Below are 11,658 nucleotides of genomic sequence, written 5' to 3'. Positions count from 1 at the left end.
GTTACTGATCTTTGAAATTACCAAGAGAACTCAGTGAAATGCCCAATACTCATACACTACCTGATATTGTAGTTTGTAGTTATCTGAGGAGGTCATCTACCCTGTTATATAATGTATCCTGTGATAGCAAGCAAGGATTCTACCTTGCACATTATGAATCCCAAAATATTCTGCAGAAAATAAATTATTTCATTGTTTATTGAAATAACTAGGGAAATGTTAATGTAGAATTCTGGATTATATTTTTCAAGGCAACCACAAAACACAGCCCACATGGAAACTGAAACCTATGAAAAGCTAAGACAAAGCTTGAGAAACCAGAGCTTGGAGTACAGCAAAAGTGGCAAACCCCAAATTAATCATCTGTCCACCTTATTTCAGCACGTAATCAAGAAAGGACACTGCATATTACAATAGAGGCATTTTACAATCTATTGCATATAAAAGCAAGGGCTAGTTCTTCTAAATGATGACTTTCCCCATGAACTTAAGATTTATCCTGTGCCAACCTGTCAGGTCATTTGTGAAAAGGAGAAAAGGACACAAAAACACCTGAAAGACACATGAGTTTCTGCATAAGAACCATCTGATTCCTGGAACAAATGGGCCATTAATAATCTCCCAAAGAGTTGACAGCTGGGAATAGGCCCTTTCAATAGAAAGTAACTTTTTTTGGAGGTTTAGAAACATTTTCCCATAAGGTAACAGGAAATGGAAGCCACTATATGTAATCTTGCTTTCTCTACATAGAAAAACAAAAGTATTTTTCCTGAGACAAAACTCAATCTCCTAAAACAAGTCAAAACAACACCCAAATAAGTTAAGTTCTATTTTATGCCACTTATAAGGAGAAAGCCAAACAGGGACTGTTTTTTTGTCAACTTGCTATTCACAAAGGGGTAAATTAATCTTTACCTGTGAATATTCATGAACTCTGCTGTAATTTATAAACCAGTCCTTTTTATTCTAATAGCTTTTTTCCTTGAAGCTTATTTTTACACACAAATGAAGGAATGATTTGATTTTCAGAAATGTTTCTGTAGAAAAAGTGTATTTTGCTTCATGCAAATGTATCAAAGGGACAAAAGGGGAAGAGATGATAGACAATGTAGTGAGACTATACTCAAAGTCTGGATGTATCCTAGCAAGTAACAGTAAGATACCACTCTTCTTGGGGCGCCTGGGTGACTCAGATGGTTAAGCTTCTGCCTTCAGCTCAGGTCATGATCTCCAGATCCTGGGAATGAGCCCCACGTAGGGCTCCCTGCTCAGCAGGGAGTTTGCTTCTGCCTCTCCTCCTGCTCATGCTCTCTCTGTCTCAAATGAATTAAAAAAAAAAAAAAGATACCACTCTTCTCGTGATTAAAATTATACCCCAAGACATAATGATGAAATATTTCAAGAATAGTACAAAATTATTTTAATTCCTACCCAAAAGTTGCATGTATGTAAGGTGCTTACATTTTTCTTTTATACTCATGTTCCTATGTATGGAATGTAGGAAAAATCAGCTCTAATTTCACAGAAATCTCTCCAGTAACACTCCTCCAATACTTTAGGGAGTATTGTCAATAGCATCAAAGTTTGTTGCCTTTTCACAACTTCAGATATAAAACTCTTGGTATTTATCCGAGAGGCCTAAGAAAATTAAGCCCAGGTGTAGTTTCTCATTAGGATTTAAGAGTGATCCGAAGAAGTAATCAAGACTATATATAAATGCTACTTTATGAAGAAAAATCACCGTGGGACACTGGAGAATAGAAGTAACTGAAAGCACATCTCAGGGATCCAGTTCTCCAGTGATTAGAGTTTTACTGAAGTCTTCAGGGTAGGAAAACAGGCAAGGAGCAAAATCAATTCAGGAACTTTGAAGATACATAGAACTCAATTCAGGAGAGAGTTTCAGGAAGGACCTTTGCAATTTGACTATCAGAAACAAGCAAACAAAACAAACACTACCCAGGCACAGTGTACAACAAAGCATTTAACCCCTTTATGTGTAAAACACATTCATACCTTCTTTAACCTTGTCTGGAAATTTAGGACTATAAATTAGAAGGAAATAAGACATTACATTTATAAAACTATCCAGGTATCTTTAAGGACCTTTTAAACATGAGCTAAAGAAAACTGTGGAAAAACATTTAAATGCCTAACAGAGTAAAGATGGAACAGCACAGAAATGTTATGATTACCTTAATCCAAAGGGAGCCCTCAGCAATGAAATGTGGACAAATAAAATATCTTGAAATGTTAATCTATGGGTATACTTGATAAACCACAGCATAAAGAAAATTTTTCTATCAAACTCTCATTTTGGGTTAAAAAGGGTATTCTAACTCTTTTATTAATCAGAACACTAAGTTTTTGCTTCTAAGATTTTTAACATGTTTTTATTAAAAAGAAATCTGAATATAATTTTTTAAAGTAAACCTTATAGGTATTAGAGGAAGAATAAAACAAAGTTTTTCATAAATATATTCATAAACACGTTCTTTTTTGCTTTTTACCCAAAGGGGATCTCATTGTAAACATGGAGATTTTTTTTACCTTTTTTACTTTTTTTTACCTCCCTAAAAAAAAAAAATGCATTTCTGATTACTTATCAAAGAAGGTATCTTCCAATTTATTGGCCATTCATGTTTCTTCCTCTGAATTGCCAATTTATCTTTTGCCCATTCATCTATGGAGTTGTTTTTCCTTCTTGAGTTGTAGACACTTAAAAATAATCTGACTACAAATTCTTTGTCAGTTACCTGTACTGCAAGTATCTTCTCCAGGTATGTGGCTGGTCTTTTCACGTTTTTTATTTTTTACGTTTTTAATTTTAATGTTGTTGGATTTATCAATCTTTATTTATAAATTTACTTTCAAATATATGTATATGTACGTGTGTGTGTATGTGTTCTTTTTTGAGGAGTAGAGGGACAGTGGGAAAGGGAGAGAGAGACTCTTAAGGAGGCTCCACACCCAGCACGGAGCCTGATGCAGGGCTCAATCTCAGAACCCGGAGATCATGACCTGAACCAAAATCAAGAGTCCGAGGCTTAACGAACTGAGCTACCCAGGCGCCCTTTCATATATTTTTAAATGTATTTGTCAGAGAGAGAGATCATCGCACAAGCAGGGGGAGGGGCAGGCAGAGGGAGAAACAGGCTCCCTGCTGAGCAAGGAGCCTGATGGAGGACTCCATCCCAGGACCCAGGGATCATGACCTGAGCTGAAGGCAGATGCTTAACCGAATGAGCCACCCAGGCATCCCGACTTTCATATATTTTTAAAGAATTTCTCCCTTACTCTAAAAACCAAAAACCTCTGTATTCTCATATATTTTCTTCTAAAAATTTTAAAGTTCTGCTTTTCACATTTAGGTATTAGGCCACTTAGAATTGTTTATATACTGGTAGTTAGGGATCCAGTATATTTTCCATACAACTAAATCACCATTACCTGAATAGTCTATATTTACCTCAATGAATATACTTCAATGCTAACTCTGAAACACATCAGGTTTCTCTATATACATGGGTGCACTGTTTCTGGACTTTCTATTCTGTGCTATTGGTCTATTGTTGATCTCAGTGATTCTTAACAAGGATCAGATTTTGCACCAACCCCACCTCCCTACCCCCACACCAGGCATTTGGTAATATCTAAGTATCTAGAGACATTTTTAGCAATCACAAAAGGGGGAAGAAGGGTGCTAATGGATATGCAATGGGTAGAAGACAAGGACACTGCTAAAAATCCTACAATTCACAGAACAGCACCCCCACCTCCCCAAGAATTACCCAGTCCAAAACGTCAATAGTGTTGTTGAGAATTCCTAACCTGTCCCTATCGTTTCAAAATTACTACCGCTTCAATGTTTTCTCACTTCAAAGGTTTTCTGAGTTCTTTCTACAGCACCAAAATTAATTCTTTCTTTTCAAAAAAAGTTATTGTATGTCTAAAGCTAATAAAAGAACAGATTCCCTTTTAACAGATATTTAGATTAACTATTTTGTTATTACCAACAATGCTGCAATGAAAATCCTTTCCCATAGTCTTTGAACAAGTACAACTATGTCTCTAGGTAAAATTCTTAGAATTCTGAGTCAAAAGGTGTATGATGAATTTCAATAGCTAGTGCCAAAAGCCTTTACACAGAAGTGACAGCACACCAAAATTGTATAACTTTACTCATTTCCCCACACCTTTGACAAACTAGTTTTTATATGAATGTTGAACTCTTCACCAATCTGATAACTGAAATTTTGTTCTGACTGCATTTCTTTCATTATAAATGAGGCTGAGTTATTTTTGTTTTGCATACTGACCATTTGCATTTCATTTATTGGGAACTGCTTATCCTGGACCCATTTTTCTCTAGGAGTATACATTTTTCTTAACGAGAGTAAAACTTTTATTCAATTTCATATAATGCGAATAGTATCCTCAGTTTGTCATTTATAAGAGCTAAAAAAGTTTTGTCATAAAGTTTTTTTTTATGTATTCAGATTTATCGAATTTTCCCTTGTAATTCTGGGGTTTTGTGTGTTTAGAAAGGCCTTTCCACTTCAATGAATTATCACTACATGACTAATACTATTAAACTCCTATGCTTGTATTTTCTGCCTTGGATTTAGATTTGTTAATTCAGTATTATGCTGCACTGGGTTACGTTTCATTTAGCATTTAACACCTCCTAAAGATAGCTTAATATTCTTAAATACTCTATATATTGTGATTTGATTTTATTTGGATCTCTAAAATGAGATGCTTTATATTCTGATCTGCTGAAATTCTCATATTAGTTTGATATCAAAAGTGCAGCGATAGTACTTTTCTGTAGGGGGAGGGGAGTTAATTCTTTAGAGATGAGATATAAAATTGGTAATGCTTTTTAGAGAATAGATTTCCATTTTTACAATCTCATTTTAAAGAAAAAGGTGAGACTGACAAGTTTTGAGATTTATATATAATACTGAGAGATCTACAATTATTAAAAAAAAAAACTGACCAGGTGTAGAACAATTAATTTCAACTATCCTTTGGTATCTTTTACACACAACCCTGTCACTTTCAATAACAATAGCTGCCTCATTGAATGGGCCTCAAATATTGAAGACATTTGTTTTTATTCAGGGTGAATTTTTAGCAAGAAAACCAGTTTTTAATAATTTTATCATTCTCGGGGCACCTGGGTGGTGCAGTCTGTTAAGTGTCTGATTCTTGGTTTCAGCTCAGGTCAAGATCTCAGGGTCGTGAGATGGAGCCCCGTTGTCAGGCTCTGCACTCAGTGGGGAGTCTACTTGGGATTCTCTCCCTCTCCCACTTGTGCTCCCTCTCTAAAATAAATAAATCTTAAAAAAATTTTTTTATCATTCTCACAAATGTGAAAATTTGGCAAACTACACTAGCATAAAGTAAGGGGCGGTCCAGGTAATAGATTTGGAAAATATTTTGTATTTCTCACAAAGTGTGAACAAAAATTCTGGGAACAAAGCACCAAAATTACGCTGATGCCTTCTAAAGACCAAAATATCTGTACCGTCTTAAATGAAGTATGGAAATATTTTTTTAAAGTTATCAAGCTTATTAAGAGCTAACACTTAGTAGCCTATACTAGGTCCCAGGTACTATTCTGAGAACTTACATCCTAACTCATTTATTATCCTTAACACCTTATGACAGACCATTATTGCCCAACTTTAAAAACGTAAAGGTAAGCAAAGAGGGGTACAGAGCAGTTAAATAACTCGCCTGAGATCACATTCTACTTAACTTGTCAAATACAAACTTCCATGATTTACTACAAAAATAAGCATGAATGACAAGGAAAATACCAAAATTACTGTTTAGTGTTCTTAAACTACAAATGACTTAACAAGGAAAATACTCCCTTTTCCTTAAAGCTCCTTAGCCTAAAGCTCAACTCTGAGAGCACTGCATTAAAGCACCTGGTCACAAAGGGATTGTCAGAGGATATGTAGTCACAGGCCAAAAGAACATTCAAGGCTGTGGCTACACTATTTGCCAATGAATACATGAATCCTCTCAAACACAGCTGTTTTGTTTTTGGGGTTTTTTACTTTTTTTTTTTTTTTTTCCTCCATCATGACTTCCTCTCAAAACAGAAGGAAAGTCATCCCCCCATCCCCTTTGTCTATGTTATATTCGGTTAGTTTCCAAAGCAGCACTTGGGTTATTCCCAAAATTGATAAAGTTCCCTAGAAGTCTGTTAGCTTCTGTTCTCTCTCTAGCAAGCTCTCTCCCATCCTGTGGAGTTAAGGAATAGAAATGATAATTTTTCTCCGTTTCTCTCCATACCAAGAATTGGCATAGATCTTGCCTGCATGCATATATCATCAACAAATGTGGGTAGGTATGGCGGGGAAAGAGGGTTGGCAGCTTGTCAGGCTCAGCTGGAACCCCTAAGCAACTATACTGAGATAAGGAACTGCCTGTTAATTTATGATCATGATGAGTGGTTTCTAACTGGCAGAAATAAAATGCCTTCCCAACAGGTCCCCCTTATTAATTTTACTTTAACGTTATTTAACTGAAATCACTTTACCCATGATTACCAAAATTAAGCAAAATACATTAAGTATGAAAGATTAAAACTAGTGAATGCTTTCTTTTTAAGCTGAGGTGTAACTGACACATATTATGTCGAACATAATGATTCCATATTTGTATAGGCTGTGAAATCATACAGCTCCACTTTTGCTACAAATAATGAGGGCATTACACTTTCGCAGTGATAAGTAGGAATAACTGGAATTAAATAGCTTGTGTGTTACTGAGAAATCTTGTGCTAAAGAACATCACTTTCACATCTGTTAAAGATCTAGCATATGATCATTACTATATCATTCTGTATCTGGATAGCAGCTGAAAGTGAACCACACTTGATGTCAGAAGATTTTTAAGCCTAGGCCCTGACAACCACTTAATTGCTGTATATCAAAAGCAAAACACACTAAACCTCTATGCCCCTCAGTTTCGTCATTTAAAAAAATGAGAATGACACAATCCACCTCTGAGGGACGTTTATGCTTTACAAAAGTAAAGTACCAAACAAAATGTTATTTATTGCTAATAACAAAACTCAAAATTTTGGCGGGGGGGGGAGATAAAGAAGCAACAGATGGCTCCTAATTCAGAAAGGCTTGGTTAAGGAGCTCATCATCAAACTTCAAAATCACAAGCCTACTAAAAACTGATCACAAGAATTACCTCATCAACAAAATTTGCCAAGTTTCAATTACTTTAAAAAATTCTTTTATGCATAAATGCTTCTCACTCTGGTAATGCAAGTGAAGATGGGGAGTGAAACAAGATATTTTTAACACTCCATTCATATACAACAAGGACACTGATTTTCAGAAGTCTCTTTTGGAAAAGTCTCAGGACTTTCTAGCCATGTTTTTATAGCCATTTTCAATACTTCTCTATTCATGGAAAATTTTAGGACTCGTTACAAGCATCACCTTCTTCATGAGCATTTTTAGCAATGGTTTCAAGGTCTGACATTCAAAACCCTGTCTCTTTTGGATGTCCTTTACCGCAGACACTTCACGATCATGTGGACCCCGTGGATACAGAAGTGACAACATACGAGTACTCTCCACTTGGAAAAGGGGGAAACTGAGGCCCAGGTTTTGGCACTACAAGTCCAAGGTCACACGGCGAGACCGGGGCAAATAGTTGCTATTTTTCTAAGGCTGTCGCATAAGACGCGGCAAGCCAGCACTCATTTCCCAAGGGAAACAGCAGGCAAAGAGCCGCATGCTCACACATCCATGCTTTCTCCCCACCCTCGGGTGCAAAAATGAAAGAGGGCTGACTCTTTAGGAGGACCGCTCCGCTGTCAACTCTGAGGTTAAGTGTCATCTCTTCCCCCCTTCCCAACCTGCAAAGACGCCCCTATTGGCGAAGAAACTGGTTCTCAAATACACATACACACACTATCCACAGCTTGCGCACCGTGCCCGCTCCCTAAAGCACGTTTCGGCCCTCAAAGCCATCCGGGACGCAAGCTACCCCGTTCCCCTTACCAAGGAGCCGGAGAAAGATCTGGAGCCCGATGCAGAACCGGCTTTGGCTGGAATCGTAGTAGGAGTTGAAGATGGCGTCGATGATGTAGAGGCAGGGCACCCGGAGCGCCACCTCGAGCGCCGCCCAGACCTGCTGATGGGCCATCCGCACCTGCTGCTGCGGGGGCCCCACCGCCGCCATGAGCCGCTGCCACACCGGGGCTGGGCGAGCCGGGCAGGGCCGCGCGGGGCAGGGCCCGGGACCGCGGCCAGGGGCGGGGGCTAAGGCGGGCGACTCCGCCCCCGCCCTCCCCCCTCTGCTCTCTTACGTCCCGCCCCGCCGCCCGCTCGCCTCTCTTGAGCTGGAGCAGGCGGCGGAGGCAGCGGCGGCGGCTCCCGGGAGGCCTCTGGGTGTCGGTGTTTCCGGTCGGCTAAGGTCTGGCTCCTCCTCCCTCCAACACTTCCCCCGCCCGCGGAGCCACCATCTTGACCTCGCCCGCCTGCCTCTGCCGTTGCTGCTGTTTGGAGGCCAGGCGGCTGCGCCCGCGGTCACGCGAGACCGCGGAGCCCGCGCCGCTGATTGCATCATAATCCGGCGCTGGGGGCGCTCCCCAAACGTCATCGCGCACGGCGTAACAATCGTCTCGCAGTGTTTCTATGGTTTCCGCCCACCTTCGCGGCTTTGGCGCGACCCCATGGCGCAGGCGCCTTCCGGCAGCCGCGCCCTCTTGACTGAGTGGCTTCCTCACAGGAGGCGAAGTCAGCGTCGGTTGAGCTAGGGACTCCCTGCTTCCGTGAGCGGGAATTATTAGCTGTTTTATTGTAGTCCATTAAACATCCTATAAACGTGGTTCAGAGCTCCTTGGGAGGAGGAAAGCAAAGGACGCCGCCCGCCAGACCTACCCCAACTCCACCCGGAGGCAGGATCTGGGAGAGGGCCAACATTCCAGGGAAAATACCTGCGAGGCCGCCTGGGGTCCTGCGGGAGCGTCGCTAAGCGCGCTTTCTGCAGCGGCCGCACTACGTGGCACTGGGCTAGGTGTGGTAGTCGCTGCCAAGAAAAGCATCCCTTCGTCTCTTTGCACATCACCTTTCCTACCTTCTACCCGATTGGACAGAACTGAGGACGCTCATCGGCCGCATTTTGCTAATGTTAAGGGCCACTGTGATTTAAGGGCAAGAACCCAGGCCTCACTGTTTCTAGTCTTTGAGGTAAGCGCACCCAGGAAATCCCTTCTTTCCTCCTCTGGGAAGAAGCCATAATTAAGTTTTTGTAGGGGATCAGAATATGCCACCCCAAAATATGCCACTTTGACATAAGGATTATTTTGAGCGGAAGGTAGTTGAGAAACAGCAGAAGCTTAAAGTTTTTAAGATCCCTGCCTGCCCTCCTCGCTGCCACCATTTGTCTAAAAAGCGGGGCATAAATTTCCATTTGTAAAGGTGTCGCCCTCTCCCTTACCAAGAAGAGGGCGACACTTAGACTCTCAACCACCCACAAACCTTACTAAAAGAAGCCTTACCTTCCTTTAGTTTCCCCCATACGTCTACCTCACCACAAGTTAGCCATCCCTGAAAGCCTAAACCCCTTTTTCTTTTGTCACTTCTCTACAAAATTATTTTTTTTGTTTTGGTTTTTGTTTGTTTTTTGCTTTACTAACCCAGCCATCTTAAGGGAGATAAAACAGGAAGAACCTGACTCACCTGGGCTTCTAGCCCAAACCCCTCTGCTATCCATTCGTATCAGGGATCTACATGGGTGATTATTCTCTGTTAGTTAAAACTATTAGTTAAAAACCCTCCAGAGGGGAGAATTTTAAAACCCCCAACACCCCTTTCTCTGGGTGGGAGTTATGTGTGGTCGGATGACTGTGTCACATCAAAACTCCTCACTCCAGTCTCCTGTTTTTAACCTTTTGTTGTTATTCCCCACTAATAATGACTGGCACCATCTAGTGCTTACTTTGTACGAGGCACCACACATTTTATTTCAGTCTTTGCTATCAGCCTTCTTTGGAAGGTGTTGTTATCTCTGTTTTAGAGAGGAGGAAATTGGGGCTTAGATAGGTTATCAAAATCACAAAACATGTGTGTAAGTAGTAAGCGGGTGTGGCCGTAGCTAGTAAGAGTCAAACTTGGGATTAGACCCAGGACTATCTGAAGCTTAGAACTTCAAGCATCTTTGATTCCTTCCTCTTCTCACCCACAGCCAGTCGGCTACCACATCGTATCCCTTCTTTCCTCACAGTCTCTTGTACCTGTCTCCTTTCTATTCTGTTGTCACTGCCACTATCCTAACCCAAGATCCTACTGTAGCTTGCCTGATTAACTACAATATCCTCATTATGATTATTATGATCACTTTTCCTAATCTAGTCTGTTTACCTCTGCCAGGTTAATCTTCCCAAATTGCACATCTGGGGAATAAACTCGTGGTTCTGACAAAATTCCCAAAGGAAAGCAAACTTGATGAGAGGACTATTAAGGTTTATATAGAAAACCTCAGAGATGTAAATTAGCTTCTCAACTCACCTGTTATTCTGCCTTGATTGCAATTTAAAGCAAAAAGAGAGAAGCTGTTACAGAGAAAAGAGTCTACAAGGATTAATCTTTTTTTTTTTAAAGATTTTATTTATTTATTTGAGAGAGAGAATGAGAGATAGAGAGCATGAGTGGGAAGAGGGTCAGAGGGAGAAGCAGACTCCCTGCTGAGCAGGGAGCCCGATGTGGGACTCGATCCCGGGACTCCAGGATCATGACCTGAGCCGAAGGCAGTCGCTTAACCAACTGAGCCACCCAGGCGCCCACAAGGATTAATCTTGAGTGTGGTAGAGAAGGCAGGCAAGTACCATTATATTATGATCATGCAAAATGGAGAATAAAATAGTTCATGGGTTTCCCTCCAATTTTTATTCAAAAAGTTAAATGTAGTAAATGGTAAATAAAAATCTTGGAAAAATGCTTCAGCCCTTATTGTTTTAATGGTTTCTCATCTTGATGCACAAATTTTATTAGTATAGAATTTTTTAAAGATTTGACAGAGAGCAGGAGCGATAGAGTACTAGCGAGGGTGGGGTGCAGGGGGTGGTGTGGGGCAGAGGGTGAGGGAGAAGACTCCCTGCTGAGCAGGGAGCCTGAGGTGGGGCTTGGTCTCAGGACCCTGGGACCACAACCGGAGCTGAATGCAAATGCTTAACGAACCATCAGTATAAGAATTTCTAATTCAAACTAAATCCCATTTGGGCCAAGAACTCTCAGGAGTGGTGGTATGGTCATTCTTATCTTACATGACTTCAAATACATCCCTTTAAACTCTGGATCTGACTTTCCCTATCTATAAAACGACGGTTTAATAAGATCCCGGCAAAGTACTTCAAAATACTATCTTAAAACTAAATGTATATTACTGCCGTGGTTTTTAGAAAGCTTAGGAACTTTAAAAATAAAACAAGCTTTCAGAAGATTTTACCTACGCCAGGGATGCACTCTTCTGCTTTACATTTGGCATCCCTTAAGTCTATATTCTAAGTTCAGTTTCATCATGTCTGAGCTTCTCCAGTTGCCTGCTTACGTGTTCTTTTATTTTTTGTTTTGTTTTGTTTCTTAGGGAGAGAGAGAATCTTAAACAGGCTAC

At 40.5% G+C, this 11,658-nt stretch overlaps 1 protein-coding gene across 5 annotated transcripts in view; it reads right to left on the bottom strand.

The window, feature by feature from the left end:
* RNF139 (ring finger protein 139) overlaps window positions 1-8,692 on the bottom strand; it is a 32,687-nt gene extending 23,995 nt beyond the window's left edge. For 3 of the 5 annotated variants that reach the window (XR_012378322.1, XR_012378324.1, XR_012378325.1), the window contains exon 1: window positions 8,046-8,181. Coding sequence is in view for 1 of the 5 variants with exons in the window: in XM_025871082.2 (XP_025726867.1) it covers window positions 8,046-8,226 (181 nt within the window). In the remaining 4 variants the exon portion in view is untranslated. Of the gene's footprint in view, window positions 1-8,045 lie in introns of all 5 variants that reach the window. The other 2 variants (XR_012378323.1, XM_025871082.2) reach the window with 2 other exon arrangements.
* Between the last annotated feature and the right edge of the window lie 2,966 nt (window positions 8,693-11,658).

This window comes from Callorhinus ursinus, unplaced genomic scaffold (assembly GCF_003265705.2).
Source record: "Callorhinus ursinus isolate GAN/ISIS: 27379988/994484 unplaced genomic scaffold, GSC_fseal_2.0 scaffold5, whole genome shotgun sequence".
NCBI classification, from domain to species: Eukaryota; Metazoa; Chordata; class Mammalia; order Carnivora; family Otariidae; genus Callorhinus; species Callorhinus ursinus.
This window is presented reverse-complemented; position numbering and strand designations above follow the sequence as displayed.